This window comes from Penicillium chermesinum (genome assembly GCF_028974085.1).
Source record: "Penicillium chermesinum strain IBT 19713 chromosome Unknown utg000003l:1.0-5111272.0:1.0-5115320.0, whole genome shotgun sequence".
Lineage (NCBI taxonomy): Eukaryota > Fungi > Ascomycota > Eurotiomycetes > Eurotiales > Aspergillaceae > Penicillium > Penicillium chermesinum.
Genome location: NW_026695313.1, coordinates 2,262,824 through 2,287,023, shown reverse-complemented (window position 1 = coordinate 2,287,023; position 24,200 = coordinate 2,262,824). Strand labels below are relative to the sequence as shown.

Below are 24,200 nucleotides of genomic sequence, written 5' to 3'. Positions count from 1 at the left end.
CCTGGTCGAATTCACGATACTAGTGGTTTCAAAACCCAGTCAGACGGTGTATATGGCCGTATTTAGTTGAGATTGTGGATTCTGATATTGTATATTGCTAAACTCGCATGCTTATTCTGACCGAAAGAAAACCGACACGCTGGAATGAATGAGATCATGCAAGTCGTGACTACCGAACCAGCTCCCACTCGCAAATATAAGCCCAAGCCATGCCAATCCGACCCTTCTTACTCTCATACTCCTCTGCCGTGAGACCACGACAATCCTTACGGTCTCCAAACGATGTCAACACAGCAAGCTGCACCTTCTGGCCCGGAGCACCCAGCATCTGGGCATCAGGCACGTCGACATACCAGAATTCACCGCCTCCACCAGGCCCAGAGCCAGGAACATGTCTGAATGGAAGCTGGTCGTCTTTGCGACCGTCTATGCCATGAATCATGAGGAGGAAGAGTGCTGGCTTCAAGCGGCTGTGATGGGCCAGAGTCCAGTGCTCACAAACCAATCCGAACTTGAATCGCACGGGACTCGGTGTGCCATACACGGATAACTTGCCACTTGCAGGCTCGAAGGTGCGGCGGCCAATACTGTGCTTGTCGACATCACTGTAGATCTTAATAGGCGGCAGACCAGTCGGCATGTCCGGATTGGTGGTGATGTATTCTTCCCAGGAGATGGTGTAGCGCCCGTCGTCGCGGAAGAAATGGTCTTTATTCTGGGGGAAATGCTTCAAGCCAAACTCGTCGTTTGACATGGTGAACATCGAGGGGTTATAGCCAGGCTTGTAGGGCTCCCCCTTTCCGCTGACAGTTCCAGCCCCCCAGCATGCGTCGATCAGCTTCCATTCCCCGCCATCAATCTTGACCGCGTTCCAAGCATGGCCCATCGAGAAGGGCGGTACTGGCTGACCCGGTGCCAGAGGTGTGTATCCGTAGCCTTTCCCATGACCCCCGATCACGATTGCCTCAAGGCCAGCTTTATTGGCAAGTGCGGCGAATAGTCCTGCGTATCCTTCGCAAACTGCCAACCCCGTAGCAAGAGTATTGGCGGGTGTGGATGGTTTGACATTATTATTGAAGAATGAAACAACATCATAATGAATATTATGATGCAACCAGGAGAAGATGGCTCTTGCTTTGTCGGTTGGAGAAGGGAACGGAGCGGTCAACTCGTTTGCTAGCCATCCCATATCATGAGTAGGGAGAGAAGCACGGGGATATTGTGCTCCCCGGTTATCAGGGGCCGAGAAATCCCGGCATCCCATACACTCTGTGCCTGAGGAAGCAGCCGGCGGGCTTGCCCCCATCCAGGCATGCGAGCGAGGCTTTGTTGCTTGCAGTTTAGCAAGATCGGGGCGCGATCCATGAGGGACTGGAGGTGGCCCGCCATTTGGGCCGCCGTCTTGTTCCTCGATCTGAGCTGGGGTGCTGCTGGGCCGAGCAGGCATGCTTGGAGGCTTTTTGAGGTCTCCGAAGCCACTCTTCCGAATCCCATCCAGTTCTGCGGCAGTTGGCGGTGGCGGTAATCTGCGAGCTGGGAGACGCGGAGGCGCTTCATTGTCTGCATCATTGGACTGGCCATTCGTCCCGTTCGATGGCGCTCCAAACCCGCTGGGTCGCCGCGGGGGCAGCCTAGGCACTGGCGCGGGCGGTGTTGCGTCGTGGGAAATACTCTGCTGCGATGGCCGCGTAGGCAAGCTCGGGCGTCCGTCCCCCTGCGACGGTCGCGTAGGTAATTTAGGGCGCGCCGGCTGTGGCGGAGGCGTTTCGCTTTGTAAATCGTCTTCTTGGGATGGCCGTGTAGAAAAGGCAGGCCGTGCAGGCCGTGCAGGCGCGTTCGAAGAGAGGGAGGATGAAGAAGCCTTGCCTCGAAGAGACTGGAGTTTGGATGTTAGACCACTAGTGATTCCGCCGCTTGGTTTCGATTCAGAGCGCGATGGGGGCTGGATATCAATTGGGTCTTCCTTTGGGCGCTTGGGAGGCAGTACGGGTAGCTCGGCGCCCCATGCCGGTGCCTTGAGTCGGCCATTCCCAATGGAGTTCACAGAGGTCGTCGAAGCGCCGCGCCCTACGCTCCCCACTGTTGTATTTGCGGTCGAGTATGATGCATCGGAGGTAATGGATTCAACAGAGGGTCTGCGCGTGGAGTCTTCGGTCGGTCTGCGCGCAGGTAGGCTGGGGCGAGAAGGGGGGTTCGCGGGTGGAGGAGGTGGTTGGCGATCTGCTCTGCGTGTTGGCAGTGGAGGAGGGGCTTTAGGCTTTGGTGACGGCGTCGGTGTTGGCTTCGAAGGGATCGTTGGCGCTGGTCGACGTACTGTAGGCTCTGCAGGCTTGTTTCCAATGGAGGCACCGTCCAGTACGGAGCCAGAGACCTGATAAGATGGGGGATTGTTGGCGGTTTTACTCCGCTCAGTGACGGGACGGATAAACTGCGGCTCAGCGTCGCCAGCCTGCGCTTGCTTCAGCGCAGCAATTCGCTGCTGTATCGATCCCAACTGCGGTTCCTCTGTCGCCATGATGCTTGCTAGCTCATGGGTTGAGAACGCAACGTCGGGAGAGGCAGATCCCCGAAACCTGGTGGCTTGGCGGGAGGTCTTGGCTGCGCTAAATTGAAAGAGGCGACAAGCAGTCAGAAATGTTCAAGCTCCGTATAGTGGCGTCTTGGGTTCAAGGCGAAGTCAGAAATGCCGAACGAGGCTCTTACAGCGGGGCCGCCCCAACGATAGGACTGTGCCTCGTGCGGCCCACGGTTGGCTGTGATGGGGTCCCAGATCTTATCTTTGATACGATATGGCAAGACGCCAGATTACGCCGTCTGCGGTCATGTGGGGAAATCAATTATTTGTCTTCCGATTTGGTATTCAGCACGTTACCCTGAGTATTTGCACTCCGGGGGGGATCCTCGAGGCCGCTAAAGGATCACCCCATCTAGAAATAGAAACTAAAGAAAGAGAAACGGTAGATACACCCAGAGGAATGAGATGAAGATTCGCTTCATTCGATACACAATACACGGAAAGAAATCAATAGAAACAAAGAAGGGAAAAGGGGGAAAGGACTCATCATTTCCAACTTTGGCGAAGACACAAGTCGAATAGCTTATGAGCGCAGTTACCGGAAGAGTCGGGAGACATAAGAAATATGAAAATACATCGTAAGTGAAAGCGATAGGTGGGAAACAAATGCGATTCGCGTGGCCCAGAGAGCCAGGGGACAGCATCGATCATCAGAAGCATAATTTCATCCCAATGTACAAAGCCATGTAGGTTATATCAAGCCTCAGACATTCTTGTAGAGTAGAAGCGGTTCCCCCACGTTTTCGATCTCTGGAATAGTGCATTTGAGATCGAAGGCTTTGGCGAGAACAATTTTGAAGATCTAGACGGGTTAGCAAGTTAGACGACTCAAGGGTTTAGAAGAAGGCATACTTTTTGCACGTTAATGCTGTGGCTAGTACTGCTGAAAATGAGACTGGCCTTCATAGCCTTAGCAAATCGCTTGGCCTTAAGGGTTGTCAGTATTTGGATCATTATGTTATGTAGCAATGACAACCAACCTGCAGGGAAATCTCTTCTTGATCCTCGCGGGGGAAATTGACGAAGTGATCGTACTTGGTTCCAACCAAAAATGGAATAGCAGTCTTGTTGAATCCTCGGCCCTGGCGATACCACTCCTTGATAGAGTTGAGGGTGCTCTTCCGTGTTAGATCAAACATGAATAAGATTGCGACCGCATCGTTGCACACAAGTGGCAGCATGTTGACGAATTCGCGCTGGCCACCAAGATCCCAGATGGAGAAAGTGATTTCTGTGTTGCGGATTGAGATTGTCTTCTCCATGAAATTGACGCCTGGAGAGAGGAAGTTTGTCAGTAGGATTCACGGGCAGTCTCATGGGCAAACATACCCAATGTTTGAATGTAGTCTTCATCCCAGCTGCCTTCAACATATTTGACCATCAGGCTGGTTTTGCCAATCTGAGCATCACCGACCATGCCAACCTTGATCACAACGCTGTTCTTCGAAGCCTGGGCCGGTTGGCGCTGGGCGGCCTCTTGTGCTTGCTGTTGTGGCACCGCGTTGCGGTCGGGACCATTCGAGAATGAAGACCCAGGGCGAGATGCAGTAGGCAGTGGAGGTTGCTGGGCTAAAGAAGGGGAGGAATTTAGGCGAGAGGCTGGGTCGTCCTGGGGAGTATACTCCGGTGCCGAGTGGTGATAATCCGCGGAGGGGGTGTGGCGATGGCCTTTAGAGTCGCTAGTATACCCTTGCTCCGTTCCTGCAACCGGGCCAGGTACAGTCTCCGCAGCTGGCTCTACTGGGTGCTCGAGAGGGTCTTCGGAGGGAATTGAAGGTATATCGGGTGCCGAAGCTTCAGCCGGGGGATGTTGAGGTGCTGCAACAGCAGGAATCTCCAAATCAGGTTGCCGTAGTGGTTCCATCTTGAGACACTTAGATATGCGTCGCGTTGCGGGTACGAGTTATCGGGGCACGAGTTCTTGCCAGAAGGAGGCGGCTGGCTGCCCCGTGGTTGTTAGCGCTGGAAAGGAGAAGCCCAATTCAACACACGACTTACCAATCGCCTTGACGCTCTGGAATCGTGATAGCGTCCTGTCTGCTTTGATAACGTAGAGTGGCGTGTTTGAAACTGTCCTTGTGGATCTCGGGGCGTCAAATCCCATGCACTAAGCGTGAAGCTTTCCGACTGGGCAATGTGTGAGACGGAGAGTTGGAAGGTCGGTGTAAATGTAAACAATCTCCAGTGGCAGAAACGGCACCGCGGGAGAGTTGACGAGAAGGCCAAAAGCCGATGGTCAGAAATACAAGTCCGGGTCTTCTGGACCCAAGACAGCCTGCAGCTTGCTAACCAACGTCTCGGAGGTATTCAGCTTCTCATCTCGACGATTCGACGATTCGATGCGGGAGCGCAGTGGGATCTGCGCTAACCCCCGATAGGCTTAGCGTATATGTTCTGCCCGCCCAAAATTTATTGGAAAAACTTCTTATCGCACTCTACAGTTTCCCCCACACACCACCGTTCTATTTTTCTTTCTACCCTCCCTCCATAGGGCTTTTCTTCTGGTCCCAAATATGGCCAAGAGACCCGCGGATGCCTTCGACGAGCAGTCGGCTGCCTTGAAGGCAGGCGACCGCCCAATGGAAGATGCCCCTCCTGATGAGGTGGGGGGAGTTTGAGGACGAATATGAGGACGAGTTTGAGAGTGAAGATGAGATTTTTGAGGCAGGCGTCGATGGTCGCCCTGATGCTGAGCGCGAAGAGGAAGAGAAAGGTAGAAACTTGAATTTTGGAAAGCTATCTATGCTAGCGACGTCTCCGAACACAGGCTAATGTGAGAAAATTGGAACAGAAGCAATGGAAGTTGATAAAGAGACGTTTATTCCTGGACGTACGAAGTTGGCACCCGGAGAGACGCTGTCACCAGATACCTCGACCTACGACATGCTCCACACTTTGAGTACGCCGTGGCCCTGCCTTTCCTTTGACATTGTGCGGGACTCACTTGGTGACAACCGCAAGACATTCCCGGGAACTGTATATGCCGTCTCGGGTACCCAGGCCGAGGGTGGGAGGGCAAAGGATAATGAGCTTATGGTGCTCAAGATGAGCGGGCTGAGCAAGATGGAGAAGGATGGCGAGAACTCAGACGAGGAGTCAGACTCGGATGACGACGAGCTAGGGGAACCAATCCTCGAACACAAGTCAATTCCCTTGGGATCAACCACAAACCGCATTCGCACCCACCAGACACCTTCTCAATCCGCAGATTACTCGAAGCCTCCGCAGACTCTCACCGCGACCATGCTCGAGAACTCGCAGATCCTCATTCACGATGTCACTACCCACCTCACCAGCTTCGATGTACCTGGCACTGTGATTCCCCCCTCTGCGAACAAGCCTCTTTCAACCCTTCGAATGCACAAGTCCGAAGGTTACGCCTTAGACTGGTCCCCTCTTCAGCCTTTAGGGAAGCTCCTGACCGGTGACAATGATGGTTTGATATACGTTACTAGCCGCACTGAAGGTGGCGGCTGGGTGACCGACAACCGCCCGTTCACCGGCCACAGTTCATCAGTTGAGGAAATCCAATGGTCACCCAATGAGCGTAATGTGTTCGCTTCTGCAAGTAGTGACGGAAGCGTCAAGGTTTGGGATGTGCGGTCCAAGTCTCGCAAGCCCGCCGTGGATGTTCACATCTCGAAGACCGACGTCAATGTCATGAGTTGGTCTAGCCAAACCTTCCATCTCCTTGCCACCGGCGCGGATGACGGTCAGTGGGCTGTCTGGGATCTGCGCCACTGGAAGCCTGACACTGCTGCTCCTTCATCTCAGATCAAATCATCCCCTGTCGCGTCGTTTGATTTCCACAAAGAGCCTATCACTAGCATTGAATGGCACCCCACAGACGATAGTGTTGTTGCTGTTGGATCGGCTGACAACACAGTCACCCTGTGGGATCTAGCCGTCGAATTGGATGACGAGGAGAACAGACAGGCGGGCATGGCTGATATTCCTCCTCAATTGCTTTTCGTTCATTACATGGAGTCCGTGAAGGAGGTCCACTGGCAAGCCCAGATGCCCGGAACGCTCATGGCAACCGGCAGTGGTGGATTCAGGTGAGCGATTACCGCAATTCTTTTCTTAACCAAGCATACTAACATCTCATCCCTATTCAGTGTTTTCAAGACCATCAGTGTCTAGGCCATCGGTTCATCTTGGCATTTCAAAAAGTATTTTTATGTGTGATGTCCTTCCCATATACCATTCATGTACAGTGGAGTATTGCTATTGTGCTATCCCGCAGGGAGTCAGAGCACCGTCATATAATATGAAAGTATGATAGAGCGAAGAATTTCGAAAATTTCTACTGTCTAACCGTTATAACCTCTAGAAATCAGGCTTCTCAGCTTAGTTTACTACTCCGGGGCATAACCATCGTATAGATTGATGTTCGTTGCTATGACTTTCACCTTTAATCATTATGCATAGAGATTGGTATCGACCGCATATCGAGAAGGATAAGGAGCAGAAAAAAGAAAGAAATAGAGAAAGAAAGAAAAAGCTACAATAGACGCGGCACCTCTGGGAGTCATCCATCCTTTTCTTGGCCCGAATCACCTGCGATATCTCGCCCGCACTGAAGCTAGGATGCCGGAACCAGGACATTCCTCCTATCAGATACATCGAGCCTCTTCGCAGGTCCAGGGGACTAATGCATTCTGGGCCGCGGAAGGAGCAAGCGTCAAACCCGCAGTGCATTTCTCCCCTATCCTTGGGCAGTGCAGTCTGGTACTCGTAGCTTATGCATGACGCAAATGCCTCCAGTGATCATGGTGTAAACACCTAAAACCATGTATTCCCCTTCCACCTGAAATGCCCAATAAGAACGCCCCGACTGAGGCCCCATTCGGGACGCCCCTTCCTCGTGCGTGTGAGATATATGCTGCATAAGAGCTCGACACTCGGGATAATGTACTCCGGCCAAGGTACATCTTTCTCGTCCATGTTTAGGGCGGCGATATGGCCCGCCTAGTGCTAAGTATAGAGTGTCTGCAACTAACGTAAGACCCTTCCAGCTGCCAGTGATCAACGATCACGAGTCAACGTGAACTAGCAACTAATAGCGCGAGTTATTGCGCCAGCGAATAAAATGACTGGAATCCTGCTGGTAGCGTCCCCTAGTATATCCGACGTGCAGCGGTATCTCTGCAGCTGGCAACTCCATTACCTGCTAGTACCCACCTATAGGGAATACTAGTACACCCTCTTGAAGTACATTGTGCTATTGTAGCCGCCTGTTAGCGGAGCCTGCGAGTACAGTGGGTGCAGAGTGGCTTTGGGTGGGTACAAGATGAGACTGCTAGATCGCCATAATGCGCCATTTCTCGGCGCCTGGCTGGCTCCGAGCCGGGTGCGACGATATGCTAGGTGGGCCGAGCGGTTCTGACATCCTGGCGGGCGGCGGGTGGCAGGCTTAGTGGGCGGGTGGGATGGAGCCAGGCTGGAATGCATCGTTCTTTTCTTTTTCTTTTTCTTTTCTGCCGAGACCGGGGAGGAGGATCAGTGGCTCAAGTTTCGTGCGTGGTGTTTCGGCGTGGCGATGCCGTATTTTTCTGGTATGCTACGACTGGGTCTAAGGGTGGATCTGCCCGTTTCTACCTGCCGTACGCACCGATCATGCACAGTACGAATTACTTATTTACCTTGGCGGATTGTCCGTGCGAGCCAGACCGGAGCTTGGGCCAGGAGCTATTTGTTTTGTGGATCTAGTGCGCTTTCGTGGCTGATGGAGCCGTGTAGGCCCGCCACTGGGTTCTGGGTTCTAGGTTTGAAGTGATTTGACACGGAGCGCCGTGCTCCACTGATAAGCGCCTATGGGTTGAGGTGGGAGTAATTAGATGTTATAAGAAGGGAATAGGGCGAAGTGGGTTCGACCGAACTGCATGACATGCATGGGGGGTGTTTGGGGGCACGTCGTCTCCAAGTGGATGCATTAGTTTAGGCCGTGCGAAAGGGCGTCCTTGCTCTGTGGAGTCGTGGGTCAGACACAGTCTGGCGACGTTGTACTCACGTTGCAATTTGGGAGCAGTCGATGTCAACAAGGACCATGGGGCCATGTAGAGCGACGTCAGGCACGATGATCGTCTTCTGCCCGGCGCTAAAAGACTCTCCCGTTCCCATGCGTGGTACATACGATAGAGCACATGGTTCCTGCGACCACTCGATCTGTCATGATTCATGCAGTTACCGGAGATTCCCTCTCACGAGCTACAGGCACCTTATACGATAGGCCCCTCTTGGAGTCGGTGCAGCGAAAGGCGGGAACCTGGTCACAATACGCGATACGGCTAATGCATGAAGGAAACCGCCACCGGTCAATCGTATTAGATCTAGCCGCTCTGGTCATTGCATCTTCTGTGGGGTGATCCTGCGCTACCACCAAGTAGAGTTCGAAACGTGCTGCAGACCCAAAGACACCCGGAAACCTGTGTGGCAATACAGGACAGCTCAAGGGCGCTAGGAACACTAGGAAAACTAGTACTACTTTTAGTACCGGAAACTAAAGGAGAGCCTAATCATATTGTACTAATTTTATGTAGGATGTACGTGCACCGATTGGGCAATGTCGCCATATCGCGAAGGCCAGCCTTCCACCAGTCACCGGCGCCGTATCCGCGCCAAAGTAGGCCCGCCGATCCACCTGCTGACCTACTGTAAGGTCGATGTAAGTCTGGTCACTATCACCGTCCTGACTCCTAAGCTTCTTCAGGACCTACGCAGTAGTAGCCCAATTGCCGTTAACTGTTACACGGAGCGCCTATTTTCACCGGCAAATCCCGACCCAACATTCATGTCGCCACTGCCTGTATCCAGGTGATCCTCGTGCAGGTGTGGAATGTGCCGTCGATGCAGGTCTGAACACTTGGTTTGATTGGCGCTTCTTTGGGCTCCATCGCCCTGGCCCCTTACCCTTTGACCTATTGATCGTCCGCGCAGGGACATTGGGATCCAGTGAGCTCCGAGCTTAACCAGCAGGCTGTTAAAAAAAAAGTGCGCCTCCTTCGAAGCCAATAATGGCGATCCCTTTTTTGGTGGGCGGAGACATAGTGGCGATGAACATCCCATGGAAGTGGATTACACCGGACAGTGACCGCGAAAATCATTTTGGGGGAAAGATTCCGCATCGGGCTCAATCATGGGATTGCGACGTCCGTCGACTGATTTTCGGATAAAGTTCCCATCTGACTGGCTACACTGCAGACCCCACCACGAAATCTCCCGGAAATATGCGCGCCGCATTGCGTTTCGAATTGATCGTTGGCTGTTTGATGTCGGGATGTGGCAGTAAGCACATTGCCGAGCTCCAACTCGGTTGGGGGTAGAAAAGGAATTTGGAGTAGATTACTAGGTACAACTATCCAGGCCTAACTAATTAGCCTATCCAGCTTAGATACGTAGATTGGCATTCGTCACCCGCCTGAACGCACGGCTTCGGTCAAGCTCGTCGTTTAGTTGCTCCCAGTACGGACGTGCCGCTAGTTACTTAAAGCGACATTCGCTTAGAGATCGCGCTTGAAACAATTCGCTCACCTGTCCGATCAAACCGCCATGCAAACCAGGGTCCGCCAGTTGGGATAGAACCCTGGCGATTAATCGCACGGCAGATCCTCGGCCCCTGTTATCGCAAGTGGGCCGCAATTGACGCCCAAGGCCACCGAATCCCAACAAGAGCCTCAGCGCAATTGTTGAATTCTGCCGTGCTAAGATAGAAGAATCGGTCCTTGTCCGACGTCTCGATCCATTTTGTGTTCATGCGAATAAATACTCATCTCCATGCACGGCAGTTGTATGACTGACATACCTTCCAGCGGCCTATATCAGCGGGATTCTTAACCCCAGCACTAAAGACAAGAAAAGGAGGATCCAGGAACTGAGTGTAGCTGTTAATCGTACAGTCTTGCAGCTTCTATTCACTCCTCGCAGCTCGATAGACCCCACAGGACACGCCTGTCATTTGCATCTCTGAACGAGTGCATCTGTTCAGGAGCGGCCAAATGACCGATGTGGAGCCCTGCGTCTTAGGCGTAGCACCTCGACGGCTCGATGCCATCGTGCAGTGCAGGGCACAGGCCACTCGATGATCCTCTGATCCTCGCGCATACATGCATCGGAGAATTTGGGGTGGTATCTAAATCAGGGACTTTTGGAGGATTCTGGCGGATTTTTTGGGTCTGGCAATTAGGGATCGTAGTGTCATGTTTGTTTTTTCTCGGGTAGGCCGGAGTGTCTTATAACTACACCATTAATTTGTCATTGTACCCCTGTGAATGTCCAACCCCCCCAAATTAATTGCGATATCTTGTGACAGCACAAGTCGACCTGGTCAATTCTTATCATTGTACATGACAGCCATGGCCTACGTCGCACGAGTACACCAGCAGTCACCCGCAAAGCGCGGTTACGCAATAACGGCCGTGGACTCGATTCATCGGACGCCGTTTCGGTAGCGGCACAATGACGCAGAGTCATCATTCTGGAAGTACACTCCGCCAGGGGGAGACTATTGGGCCTATTGGACGGCTGTCGGCGATGGACTGTGACATCCTGCAGCGGGAGAAAAAGGGAATAGCGTGCCAAGGCCTTGTCTCCAGTAATGGCCGCCAGCACATTGTTTTCGGACCTGCAGACGCCTGTAGCTCAACATGGCGGTATTTAGGATGAGTAGCTTCCGGGTTCCAGGTGACATTGACGTGGCGAGTAGGACAGGGCCTTCTCGGAAAGCAATGAAGATGGAAGCTAATGCCAAAAGCAAAGGCGGGCACTTCCACGGACTGGACCGCACGTTTCTCATTTTGCTGCCTTCCGTAAGTCATCTCGGGTCACCTGCAGGCCTCTCAGACTCGCCCTAGTGGCTTTAGTCTGCTCTAGTGGCGCATGGCCCGGTCTGGGGATTCTGCAAACGAGATGTCTGTGCGTTTGATGATCTCGCTTTGTCAAATTTGCTGCCGTTACTGCCGGGTGCTCCAATCTAGATAAATCGAGGACATTGACGGTGCCGAATGGGCAAATCGCGCAGAAAAAAGTGATGATTTCAATGGTTTGTGGCGCCGATTTCCCAGCGGAAAAAGCAAACTCTTAAGATTTTGATAGGAGCACCTCTTATTTGAAATAATTGCTCGCATTGCCTGCACTGGGCAGAATATTGAACTATGGAGCTTCCAGCTACCAATATCCAGCCGCATTGCCACTAGAGGATGGGGCGCATCTGGGAAAGTCCGGGGTGGGATTCTCGCCTCCTTCTGTACGACCCAAAGTCAAATCAACCCGGTGGCTGCATCGTGCGTCGGGACAAGCAGTCTTCCGAACCCGGTCTCATTTTCTAGAAACCGTGAAAATTTATAGTGGAATTGGTGCATCCGCAGGGAAGGACGCCGTTTCTGGCCAGTGGCGAATGAGTCCCGAGGATGTGGACATGATTCCTGAGGGTCGCATCCAAATAAGAGTGATCCATGTGTGCAGCCTGGAGAACAGGACCATCGGAAGAGGTGAGCTGGCACGGCCAATCACGCCTCGCATCCAGGCGCTCGGTATTATTGGTTGTGACCCAACTGAATCTGCCGACGCAGCAAAGCTATTTCATTATTGGACACACCAACATTGCAGGGGGAAATCCCCCCACACGAACCCTTTCTTTGCTGGTTGTGCTTCCCCCACAAAAATGGCGCATGGCCCTTATTTTGGGCGATGCGGATCCGTCCGCTCAAGGCCATTGGAGCTGGTGTCCCAGCCTCGTGCGGATCTGGGTACCTGGGGCCACCCATCATAGACCGGGCCCACCGGCCTGGCTCGCTACTTTCGACCATTTCGTTGCCGATCGGGGCCGTCACGAGGCGCTTTTTTGATTATCATTGCCCTCGTATTATTTGTTTTCGTGGCCATGGGGGCTGGTAGCCCCGGTCGAGGTCCTCTGGGATGAAGCTTGTGGGCTCCACTGCCTTTGCTCGACCTTTCCCCAGAGCCTTTGAACTGCTAATCTGCATCGAGTATCTCTCCCGGGTAGACCCCAACGTCAATGGCCGTAGTCAGCGGTGATCCTACCAGATGAAACATGCTTTTTAGGTGAAAGGCGAGGCGCATTCTAGGCCCTCCCATGCCGAGGGAAAATATGTCAATTCCACCATAGCCGCTATCCCAAATGTGTCGGGCTTCTTAAGAGTCCTCGAGATGTGTTCTTTGTAATCCAAATCCGCCACGGTTTCAGCTCTTCACCTCGGTCCACACCCCGGAGTACGGAGTAACCAGGGAAGCAAAGACTAGCGCGCTGCTGGTTACGCCGCTAGCACTGAACGAGCAACTGCGTGGCGGCAGGCCAATGGCATTTTTCAATCATGAGAGCCAGGAACTGGTGGGCAGCCGATGGCCGCCCGTGCGTGCACGTAAGATTCGGGGCTACGACGCATCCGGTATCACCCTGGGTAATCGCATGCCCTTGATTGGGCCTCTTTCGGCCGTGTCCTTTAGACGAACTCCACCCGTAAAGAAAAGAGCCAAGGTCACGAATTGGCCGTAATTACCGCCAGCGAGGCCTGCCACCACTGGTGCGTGGAGCGTGGTGGTTGGGAGGCCGCTAGGCGGATAGCACGTAGGAGTGGGCACCGTAGGCTACCTGAGCGGTACCTCCATCTGCATCTCACTCAGCCCGTAACGCACCCAAAAGCAGGCAGCGGCAGTTCCCTCCAAGGTACCGCCTGCGTACCGGCGCCCACGAGCATCGGCCCCGTATCGGCGCGCGTACCTCCATGCACTTGCATCGCCCAAACCGCCACTATTTCCACCCGCCGTAAGTAACTACTTTCGGTCTTGCGAGCGATAGAGATACAATCTAAAGACTTGAGGAAACTCACTGCTTTTTCCTTCTTCATCCTACCCTTCCTCCTTTGCCTACCATCCTCCCCTACCTCCCCTTCCTACCTCTCATTTCCTCGTGGTGTCGCCGTGGACCATTGTCTGCATCTCGGTTATCTCCGGCTCTCACTTACTCCCGACAACCCCGTTGCTCGAGACGGAAAGCCCCTTGTGTTCCATGGAGTGTTGAAGATCGAGCGATCTTATCGACAACTTTAACTTCGCATCGTCCCAACCTGTAAGTTTGGATGGGGGTTCCCTGCGACCGCACAGCTAGTATTTCGGTTGCCTTGCTCACCAACGTCGCCTTCAGATCCGCCTTCCGAGCAGCCTAGACACACGCCCCTCCTGCCCACCGGCCCCAGGTCCTCTTTACTTGGAACGCCATACCTTCCTCCATTGATTCGTCTTGGTTCACTGTGAACCATTCGCGAATCCGACAATCTCCAGTACTCCCGATAGAATCTTGCCTGTGCAGCTGTCCTTCCTGGTGGGTCTATCGCGCTCCGTATCGCCCCATGAATAGTCACTCGCGTTATCCCGGGTCTTCGGTGATGACTTTGACTCGACGTATCCATACAGAACAATCCTGCTGACCTGATGTCGTCTGATCACATCAGTCGTTGATGCGACGTTCTCTAGTGTAAAACTCATCGACACCTTGATCGTCCCTCTGGAAGTGGACGAGTTGCTCCGAATTACCGAGTAAGAAGTACAAGAGACGAGGCCATTCCATTACAGAGCGACTGTGCTCATTGGCTCGATAATTATTCCACCAGCTTCACTCATTCACTTTATCAGAATCTCACCTAGTGATTTTGATTGGGAAAAGTGTGAGCTTCGGTTTTATCCTTATAGGATGCTCTTAGATGCCATGAGTGGCCAGGATTTCGATCATAGCTCAACCGTGGTTGATTTAGCCAGCATCAACGAACTTCCCGGAGAAATGCCTGGTAAGTTAAATCTCTGGAAGTTGTCCCTTCGGATTGCTGAACCTTGCATTCGGTAGCTCCGAACAAAGAAACCAAGAAGGGCGAGGCCAATGGCCAGGTCGCCAGTGGAAACATACCGCCTCCCAAGACAGATAAGCCGCGTCCCCATGTCTGCACTACGTGCGGTCGCTCATTCGCCCGGTTGGAGCATCTGAAGCGCCATGAGCGCTCGCACACTAAGGAAAAGCCCTTCGAGTGCCCCGATTGTGCTCGGTGCTTTGCGCGCCGTGATCTATTGCTTCGCCACCAACAGAAGTTGCATATGACCACAACTCCGTCCTCTCGTCCCAGGAATGGGCGTCGGGAGAGTACTGGTACAGCGTCCGGTGCTCCGGCTAATCGGGTTCGCAAGAACTCCATCGCTAACTCCTCCTCCATGCGCCCCAGAGCAAACACTATCAGTCACATTGATGGGGCTGCGCTGGGAATCCCTAACCCCGTTAATCCGTCGTCTACTCCGAATCAACCGGGGCATACGTACCACCCCAGTCTCAGCTCATCGTTGGGTTCTAATATTGACTATCGAGGCTTCAGTTCTGGCCACCCACCAGTAAATGGTTTGGCTAAGATTGAGACTTCCGGGCTTCCCATTGATATGTCAGGTGGATTACGAACGGCCCCCGTTTATGGCAGCTTCGATATGGGCATTGACGGTATGTTGATGGGTCACGGTAGCACCATCAACCCAGCACAGTTACATTTTGCGGGTTCACCCCAGGGCTTCGGTGACTCCCCTTCTTCCCCTTTCGGCCACAATGGCCATGGAATGCATCCTGCCACGGACCCTATGATGGACGACGATATGAACTTCGACTGGATGAACGGTTTCGACACTGCCGTAGCATTGGGCAATGGGGCGGACTCGGTCATTGACGAATCCTCACCTTCGGCAATGAGTACGGGCAGCCAGAGCGGCATTAGTGAGGCCATGCTAGATGGCCCTAACCGCATCCCCATTTCGAATGGCTGGCACAACCCGTTCCCATCCCACACCTCGGCATCTGCTAACCAGTTCGCCACGATGGACTTCGACTTTTCGCCCACGACTTTGAATGACCTGGGCATTGCGCCGGAGACCATTTCACCTAAGTCGCTCATGGCCCAGAACCCATTTGCTGACAACTACTCCACCCCTCCGTCCATGACTTCGGTCGGCCAACCTATCTTGGGAGGACATTCGCAGAGTATGTTATCATCCTCTATGGCAGCAAACGGAGAATCTCCTAATCCTCTCAACGTTCCTTTCCCGAATAGTGCCCTTCGAAGTCAATATCCCTCAATCTCAACGGATACATTTACAGACTCCACACGACAGGCTCTATTAGCGAGCATGTCGCAACCCACAGGCTCCAACCACCGCAAGTATTCGCAACCCGCAAGTAGCCTTCTCAACAGCAGAGAGTTGTTCGCTCGCTCGGCTGGCTTCAACAGTTCCGGTCAACTGCCAAGTACCCCCCGATATGCAACGGTATATCTCGGCCTACATCACCTACTTCCATCCGCATCTTCCTTTTCTCCATACCGCGACTCTCAACTTCCAGGCCCCCGAGTACAGCAACAACTTGCGTACCCCGAGCGGGCACCTCAATCTCAGCTCTACGGGCGTTTCGGGCGGAGGTGGCTGTCTAATTCTTTCAATGGCAGCTATTGGCGCTTTGTATGAACACGACACGGCTACTTCGAAAGATCTCTTTGAAGCCGCCAAGAAGATGATTCAATTGTACCTCGAAGAGCGCAGAAAGGCCGACATGTCTGCTGCTCTCAGCCGATCGAACCCTGTCCGTGATAACTCTGTCCAAACCACCCCGCTCTGGCTGGTCCAGGCCATGTTATTGAACGTGATATACGGACACACATCTGGTGACAAGACCTCTGCAGACATCGCTAGCACTCACTGCGCTGCTCTAGTGAGCCTAGCACGCGCGGCGGAGCTGACACACCACTTGGACCCGAAGAATTTGTCTCAAGACCATTTGACTGCGGGAATTCACACATCCGACGACCCTGATGATTGGATGTCATCTTCATACAGCCAACCCCAAGATAGGCGAGACTGGCTTAACTGGAAGGTCGTCGAAGAGCGCAAGCGCACGCTTTACGCGATTTTTGTGCTCTGCAGTCAGCTTGTATCGGCATATAACCATGCACCTGCCTTGACAAACTCCGAAATTCGACTTGACCTTCCTTGCGAAGAGGATTTATGGGCAGCTGACTCGCCACAGGCGTGGAAGCAGATGGGTGGACACATGGCTGGCTCAAAGAACCCGTCGTTCTCGTCTGCTCTGACTTCCCTCCTCACTGCCAGTCACCGGCAGCCGCAGAATCAGTCTTCGAATCTCTTCTTTAACGGCGCCACTCCGGAAGACCCCAGCAACGCAGAAAACCGGCCGAGTACCTTTGGGTGTCTTGTTCTCATTTATTCATTACACAACTATATTTGGGAAACTCGCCAACGTCATATTGGTCGCCAATGGACGGCACAAGAGACAGAAGCCATGCAGTCACATATCGAGCCCGCTTTAAGAGCGTGGCAGGCTGCATGGGCAAGCAATCCTGTTCACAGTTTAGAAAGGCCGAATCCCTTTGGGGCAGGACCACTTTCTGCGGATAGCATCCCTCTGTTGGACCTAGCTTATGTGCGCCTGTTTGTGAATCTGGGCCGGACTAAGGAAGCTTTCTGGCAACATGATTGGACTGGCATGGCCGACGAGTTAGCTCGGGGTTCAGAAGTATCTCATCATTTGGATACTTCCATGTCTGATTTGGTTGACCCCCGTCTCAATATTGCGCTTGACGGCCGTCGCGAGTCTATCAACGATCTAGGAGTGGGGGGTCTGGCTATCTCGAAAACGCCAACTCAAGAACTCCCCATGGAAAGTCTTTCAAGTGTCTACAAGACGGGCCAATCAAAACGAGAAAAGCATCTCCGAAAAGCTGCGTTCTATGCGGCCGACTCGATTTCCATGTCTGATCGGCTAGGTAATACCTTTGCCGAATTTACTTGCCGCGAGCTACCCCTCCAGAGTGCTATGTGTCTTTTCGATTGTGCACAGGTACTCGCTGAGTGGATCACTACCGTTCAAGAACGTGTTGGGCCATACCTTGGCATCTTGGGTCGTGACGATTCCGATCTGACTCAAGTCCCCGGTGCAATGCTGCTTGAAGACGAGGACTGCAAGCTAGTGGACAAAATCAAGGAGATTCTGAATAACGTCGAAACAAAAATGCAACGCCAAGTGCAGAACGGCAGCTCGATGTCTGCACTCAGCATGATGCAACGTCTACCAAGCGCGGTGGAAGGAGGATACGGGTGTAAAATATTGATTGCGACAGCCAGTCTGCTCGACCGGGCTGCGGTGTGGCCAGTGACGAAATTGATGGCGCGCTCCCTAGAAGCCCAGGCGATGCGCGTGAAGGAACGGAGCGAGACCTCCGTGATGATGACTTCTTAACGACCTCTTCCATTTACCTGTTTCTGTTTATCTCGTCTATACTACTTCACTTACCCCTGCCACTTTTATACCTACATGATGTTTTTGCAGTTCACTCGGTGACAGTTCCAGCACTGTTGTGTTTTCTCATAGACGAACGCGATGTCACTTTTTATCTACCCGCCAACTTTTGTGCGCAGCGTTGATACTTCTGGGCTTTTGTATTTCTGCGATGCTGTGAGTTTGATGACCATATAGGGCTGAGTCGTGGATCTGGGTTACCTTGTGCTCTGAGTGGTGTGGTGATTGCGTTTCTCTTTTTCTTTCCCTATCTTTCTACTTTGCCCAACTATTGTTTAACTATGTGGCCTTCATGTGAATATTCTTCTTGATATTCAAGTTATATACTGCTTCAATTCACTCAGGTCAAACCCTTGTATTTGGAGCTCAATATGGCCAGCTGCTTTACTAGGAAGCGCAGTACCCGTATTATGACTGGAGAATGTGACCTTGAAATAAAACTGGCTCTAAGCCCCATTCGCAGCTGAAGGTCAGTAACTAGGGATTGCTCGTATGATCATGATCTCCAACCCATCAATTGATCATCTTATTAAACTGGCTGCCCTGGCCGGGGCGCCGCTCTACACGCGTTATGTAATCGGGTCCCGGGTGTCTCGCGCGGTTGCTGGGGCATTTCACGCGTTAAGTGGCACTCGTTTGGGCGTTGGGCGCCTACACAGCGCCTCTGCCTGGTATCACCCCCACCAGAAATGACGACAATCTCCCAAGAACCCCTGCGTCTGGCTACAAGATTACAGGGCACACTCGATCCAAATACCTCTACCAGCGACGAATTCCGTCGTAACCTCCAATGCCGCGCCGGGCCGTCTCACCAGTCGCCTTGGAGACATGCTCGCCCTCGCCCTCCGAAATCGACCCAGAAAGTGATCTTCTGGGATCTGATGAGGAGTTGAATGATGAGGAGCGCGCTGCGAAACGACAGCGCATCGAAAAGCTCGCCCGGGCGCATCTGCAGGGTCGACCTCTGTTTATACTTTCTGCGTCGCTGAAGGGTCCGTTTGGAGATGGCTGGTCGAACCCGTGGAAGAAGAATAGGCGCAAAAATCAAGAAGTGAATCCCGGTCGAACGGAGCGAAATACTAACCGGCGCAGGGTATCTGCGAGCCCTGAGCCGGTCGTGCAGGAGACGGATCCGCAACCGCTTCGATTCTCGAGGAATTCTGTATCGGGATCTCGTTCGCCTGCGAAACAAGCACCAGGTCCGGGAACGAAGCTGTCCACCAAGCCCCTTGTTCCTGATTCAGCATCACCGACACCGAACGGAGCCAGGAAGACCAAGCCTCCTTCCGCCCGGCCTGCGAGAACAAGTGAGAAGAGTCGACCGGCTTCTACATCGAAGTTCTTCGCAAACACCAGCAATGATCAACTCCCTGATATCGACGAACATACTTTCGCGAAGATCGAGCCGACTGATTGGCTGAAGCGCGATGGACGGCGCTCGAATTTCCATTCTACGGGAGGCCTTCCTAGTTCGCCTACGCCGAAGGGATCGCGGAAAGCTGCCGTCCTAGATCGAGGCTCTCATTCCGCGAAAAGCACTGTCAAGGAAGAGAATGCCCTTAGCAATCCGCAGAATCATGCACCATCCGTGAACACCCCATCCAGTCCGTCAAAACGCAGCGCTTTGACGACTTCCTCATTCAATGTCGTTTCGTCAACGTCTCAGCTACCCCGCTTCGAATATCGAAAGCATCGTCGCCATGTTTCGTCTCCTGGTGTTAAACCGGCATCACATAGGAGGAACTCGCGTGCCGAGGACTGTAATCGGCCTTTGTCAAGGTCCATTTCGCAAGCCCAGGAAACGGGCGATGGAGATGGATTCGATGCTGGAGACATCGGGGCAGTTGATGCTGGTTCAGAAATGGCCGATGTCCCTCCTGAGAGGAATGAGAATCAACCTCCACCCAAAGACCCGAATTTGCAATTATCGAAGAGTTTGCGGTTTGCCACGGACACGGAGGGCGCGGTCTCTACATGCACAGGACCCCCACCATCGACAGAGCAAAATACCTATCCCGAGCTACCATCCGCACAAGAAGTTCCCGGTCCACTTGGGGTGTCAGATCGCGCAATCTCCTTGCACTCTACCGTCGTGCCAAAGGATACGAATACATATCAGAAGACCAGTCCCGATACTCAGCTCTCCACGCAGGCTGCTTTGATGCATGCTCAAAGGTCGTTTCAAGATGACCTAAGCAGCCCACCCGATCAACATGGCATGACTCCTCTTGGGCGGAAGGAGATAGCGGAACTTGGAAATGACTCCTTATTGGCACGCGAAACTCCTCTCTTTCGGCCCAATACCTCGGAGCGTCTTGTGCCTCGAAGCTTCAGGGAGATAGAAAAGGACAAGTTCCAAGCTATGAGCACACAGCACATGATCGACGCAACCTCGCCATTCACGTTCAGCACGGAGAAGAAACAAAAATCTTCTCAACGCATTTCGCCATCCAAGAACCCGTCTAAGCCACAGGCCACCAAATCTCCGAGGAAGATCATGCTTGAAAAATCCACTTCTCCTGTCCCTGAACCTACCCCCTCACCAGATGATGGATACAAAATAGCACAGTCCAACAAGCCCTCTCAACGACCTCACACATTATCTACCCGTCAAGAACATGTACATACCTATAGATCAGCGACACAAACGACATCTTTACCATTTGCCCTCAGTGGATCAACTCCCGCCACTGCACAGGATGGACAGGGAATTCAGGGCGCGGACAGCTTCGACCTCAGCCAGGCCCTTGTAGAGGCTGGAATGTATTTGCAGGAGTCTATTGATTTTCCGAAAGAGGCTCCACGCTAGGCTCTGCCGAGACGGCCCGCATGGTCTAATACGCCCCGCTAAGCCTTTGGTTTTGGTTATTATTGATTGCTATGGTTCAGACGAAATACCCCATTACTACTTCGGTTCCCTGTATTTGTTTGGGAGCTTCCCGTTCTCCAGTTCCTTGCCCTACTAGTTGAGTGTAATATCTCTTCACGCTTGATCGTATCGATTGTACTAGTAGGTATTTTTTTAACCACATCTAGTATCTCGAGAAACCGATTCCTAAATCCACATCTACGACAGTTGCGAAGAGAACTCCATGTTGCTATTGAGAAGCAATTATGACGATAGCGCGATTGAATATGATCAGAAATCGACTTGATATTCTCGGTGGATACATAGCCTTAATCCCTCTGAAACAAGAACAATTAGTCTTTGCACTACAACAATTCGCAAAGCCATTGCAGCTGGCATTCGCAACACAATCTGATTCGACATGACGTTCCGTGGCAGCGGCACAGTATTGTAAATCACAGAAATCCTTCCACTTGATCTTCCCGATATCTGGCTAGCTCGGTCCGTCTGTTATCTACGATTTGGCGAGGTTGGCTGCAAGAAACCCATAAATTCCTGCGCGGCACTCACAGAGGCAAGCTTTGGAGCGCTTATGATAAAACTTAGGAGATGAGATTAGGCGGCAATCTGATCGGCAAGTCCGTCCAGCTCACGCGCCCAGTTCCTGTGTCTAGAAACGTGCCAGATAAATTGCTCGGCGAGACCCTTAGCATCTGGTCCGACCTGGTCAACCTTCAGCAAAGTATCCGCAGGCCCGTATCCCGTCAAAACACCATATGACTCTTTGAGTGAAGCGCCATCCTGAGCCACCGTGACCTCTGGGAGTCCAATTTGGCTTTGAATGAACGGCACAGCGTCGTTGGTACCAGCGATGGCCTTGAGATGAGCAAAGGACTCGGTAATCCAGTGCTTCGCCACACCGTTCTTTGACAACCCTTCCACGTGCTTTCCCCCAGGAACAAAAACCGCGTCGAAAAGGGTGGATCGCATTCCGGCAAAAAAATGATCAGGGGTCACTTGCTGTCCACACTCGGACGTCACTCCCTGTCTCTGAGTACCAATGGTGAAGACGAAGGCATTCTGGCCCTGAAGATTGTCCTTCATAGCAGTATATTGGTTGAAGTCAAAGCCATCGGCAAGGAGGATAGCAATACGTCGTGTCGCTATAGTGGGCTTCTCCGGCATATACTCCAGCTGGCTTAATCCTTTGGAGGTGTCCCCTTTATTTTCTTTCAGAGCCTTGGATGGAGTGGCACTGCCAACGTTCGTGGCGACAGTCTGAGCTAGCTCCAAACTGATCGTGGCAAGTCTCTCCGTCATGCGTTCGTATACAACTGGATCGTTGCAGTGGTCTAACTCGAACGAGAAGGCCTTAGCCACGTGCATCTTTTCAATCTCCGACAGCGAGTTATAGAATAGCTGAGCTTGGTTGAAGTGCTCCTTGAACTTTTCAGGCAAATCCCGCTGTGTGATACCCTGCTGCTTATCTGGATAGCTGGAAAACCCTCCTTCTTCGGGAACAGCTGGCGGGTTGGCTTCAAACCGATTAGGCCAATAGTTGACTGTCCCTTTGGTGATGCGATGCCTCATGGCGCCATCGCGATTGACTAAGTTCATATAAGGACAGACTGGTCGATTGATCGGCAATTCTTGCCAATTAGGTCCTAGACGTGAAATCTGCGTATCAAAGTACGAGAAATTCCGGCCTTGGAGCAGAGGATCATTCGAGAAATCGATACCAGGAACAATGTGGCTGGTACAGAACGCAGCCTGTTCAGTCTGAGGGAAAAATTCATCGACGTTTCGGTTCAACTCCAGTTCTCCAATATACCGAATTGGAACCAAATCCTCCGGCCACAACTTAGTAGCATCGAGCGGATCAAATTCGAAGCCATCAGCCTCCTCTTCCGGGATAAGCTGGAGTCCGAATTTCCAGCGAGGAAATTGGCCCGCATCAATGGCGTCCATCAGGTCCTTGCGGTGGAAGTCTGGATCCTGACCAGCGATCTTTAGGGCCTCATCCCAAACAAGAGAGTGGACACCTAGCTCGGGAGTAAAATGGAACTTCACAAGATGGCGCTTGCCCTCTTTGTTAATCAAGGAGTAGGTGTTCACACCAAAACCCTGCATCATTTCGATAGGAACGAGGAATCGCACGGTCCGACATAATCTGAATATAGGTCAGTCATGAACACTCAGCGCTAAAACAATCAACTATATAGACGGACCCATTGATTCATATGTGTCACCTCGGAATGCAGATACTGGAAATCCCAGAAATTATTGTGAGCACTCTGGCCCTGAGGTACTTCATTATGCGGCTCGGGTTTGACCGAGTGGATCACATCGGGAAATTTGATGGCTTCCTGAATAAAGAATACAGGGATATTATTGCCAACAATATCCCAGTTCCCCTCAGCCGTGTACATTTTGATGGCGAACCCGCGCACGTCGCGCACAGTGTCCGCGCTGCCCTTGCTGCCTTGCACCGTTGAGAAACGCAGGAATAGAGGCGTTTCCCGGCTAGTGTCGGTCAGAACCCCTGCGGTTGTGACATCCTCCGCGCTTTCATTTAGCTTAAATGTGCCAAAGGCGCCCGTTCCGCGAGCATGTACGACTCGCTCAGGGATACGTTCATGGTCGAAGCGCATGATCTAGGAGAAATTCTTAGCTACTATTATTTGTGTGCCTGGTGCTTGGGCTGTGGTGTATATGAGCCACCTTTTCACGAGCGATCTGATCCTCGAGAAGCGAGGGGCCGGTCTTCTTCCCATCAGCCACGCGGAGCCAATGGTCAGGGTCTGCGATCTTGATGCCATAGTCGGTGGTCATGTGTTGCTTGCTGTTCAGCTCGACCGTATCTTTCTTCATGTCGGCAGACTTGCTTTCAGGACTCATTTTGGCTGCCTTGGTTGATAGTGGGACCCTTAAGGCGCTGCATCTTGAAGGCACGTAAGCAGCGCGTGAAAGTCTGTGGAAAGGTGAAGTCTTGAAAAACTGACGAATACTAATCGGTGCCATTGCAAGCTTCGTAGAAAGGTTAGCGGAAGTGTAACCCGGTATCATTGCCGCTCTTTATAGGTAGGCCACCGAATTAAAGATGCCACCTAGTACAACTAGCAGTATTGCAACTGGCAATATTGCGAGATGTTTAGCCGCAAACAGCTTAATGCTGAGTCGATGATATGATACACCTCGTCGAAAACAGGAAGTCGCAAAGGGGGCGGTTGATAGAAAGAATCGAGTACCGCGGCTTCTACTTAGTCCAAGTGCTCTCGATCCGGAGCATCTGAGCATCTTCTGATTGCATAATGACATATCGAATGTCGATTACCATGGTATGAATAATGTCCCAAGGGCCGAGCTTATCCTGCAACGCCGGGCCAAAAAGGACCTGTTAAGGGAGCTTAGGGACCCGAAACGAC

General features: G+C 52.4%; 10 protein-coding genes across 10 annotated transcripts; 6 read left to right on the top strand and 4 right to left on the bottom strand.

The window, feature by feature from the left end:
• Positions 1–169: 169 nt before the first annotated feature.
• Positions 170–2,515, bottom strand: N7468_003778 (uncharacterized protein; the record flags this gene model as incomplete). Its single annotated transcript, XM_058473075.1, has 1 exon — positions 170–2,515. One exon carries the CDS (start codon positions 2,513–2,515, stop codon positions 170–172), a length of 2,346 nt encoding a protein of 781 aa, XP_058332078.1.
• A 763-nt stretch (positions 2,516–3,278) lies between these two features.
• Positions 3,279–4,439, bottom strand: N7468_003777 (Spg1/Tem1 GTP-binding protein; the record flags this gene model as incomplete). The annotated part of the gene is made up of 4 exons (XM_058473074.1): positions 3,279–3,377; positions 3,428–3,502; positions 3,556–3,848; positions 3,905–4,439. The coding sequence occupies 4 exons, from the start codon at positions 4,437–4,439 to the stop codon at positions 3,279–3,281; spliced, it is 1,002 nt and encodes a 333-aa protein (XP_058332077.1).
• Positions 4,440–4,709: 270 nt separating this feature from the next.
• Positions 4,710–4,943, top strand: N7468_003776 (uncharacterized protein; the record flags this gene model as incomplete). Its single annotated transcript, XM_058473073.1, has 1 exon — positions 4,710–4,943. One exon carries the CDS (start codon positions 4,710–4,712, stop codon positions 4,941–4,943), a length of 234 nt encoding a protein of 77 aa, XP_058332076.1.
• A 145-nt stretch (positions 4,944–5,088) lies between these two features.
• Positions 5,089–6,718, top strand: N7468_003775 (ribosome biosynthesis protein RRB1; the record flags this gene model as incomplete). The annotated part of the gene is made up of 4 exons (XM_058473072.1): positions 5,089–5,178; positions 5,207–5,288; positions 5,367–6,633; positions 6,694–6,718. 4 exons carry the CDS (start codon positions 5,089–5,091, stop codon positions 6,716–6,718), a joined length of 1,464 nt encoding a protein of 487 aa, XP_058332075.1.
• Positions 6,719–7,771: 1,053 nt separating this feature from the next.
• Positions 7,772–8,029, bottom strand: N7468_003774 (uncharacterized protein; the record flags this gene model as incomplete). Its single annotated transcript, XM_058473071.1, has 1 exon — positions 7,772–8,029. The coding sequence occupies one exon, from the start codon at positions 8,027–8,029 to the stop codon at positions 7,772–7,774; it is 258 nt and encodes an 85-aa protein (XP_058332074.1).
• A 1,111-nt stretch (positions 8,030–9,140) lies between these two features.
• N7468_003773 (uncharacterized protein) lies at positions 9,141–9,395 on the top strand (the record flags this gene model as incomplete). Its single annotated transcript, XM_058473070.1, has 1 exon — positions 9,141–9,395. One exon carries the CDS (start codon positions 9,141–9,143, stop codon positions 9,393–9,395), a length of 255 nt encoding a protein of 84 aa, XP_058332073.1.
• A 1,825-nt stretch (positions 9,396–11,220) lies between these two features.
• N7468_003772 (uncharacterized protein) lies at positions 11,221–11,427 on the top strand (the record flags this gene model as incomplete). The annotated part of the gene is made up of 1 exon (XM_058473069.1): positions 11,221–11,427. The coding sequence occupies one exon, from the start codon at positions 11,221–11,223 to the stop codon at positions 11,425–11,427; it is 207 nt and encodes a 68-aa protein (XP_058332072.1).
• A 2,855-nt stretch (positions 11,428–14,282) lies between these two features.
• Positions 14,283–17,867, top strand: amdX (putative C2H2 transcription factor (AmdX); the record flags this gene model as incomplete). Its single annotated transcript, XM_058473068.1, is given in 3 exon segments — positions 14,283–14,376; positions 14,433–15,851; positions 15,865–17,867. 3 exon segments carry the CDS (start codon positions 14,283–14,285, stop codon positions 17,865–17,867), a joined length of 3,516 nt encoding a protein of 1,171 aa, XP_058332071.1.
• Positions 17,868–18,717: 850 nt separating this feature from the next.
• Positions 18,718–20,736, top strand: N7468_003770 (uncharacterized protein; the record flags this gene model as incomplete). Its single annotated transcript, XM_058473067.1, has 1 exon — positions 18,718–20,736. One exon carries the CDS (start codon positions 18,718–18,720, stop codon positions 20,734–20,736), a length of 2,019 nt encoding a protein of 672 aa, XP_058332070.1.
• Positions 20,737–21,390: 654 nt separating this feature from the next.
• N7468_003769 (uncharacterized protein) lies at positions 21,391–23,673 on the bottom strand (the record flags this gene model as incomplete). Its single annotated transcript, XM_058473066.1, has 3 exons — positions 21,391–22,899; positions 23,004–23,429; positions 23,497–23,673. 3 exons carry the CDS (start codon positions 23,671–23,673, stop codon positions 21,391–21,393), a joined length of 2,112 nt encoding a protein of 703 aa, XP_058332069.1.
• Positions 23,674–24,200: the final 527 nt, after the last annotated feature.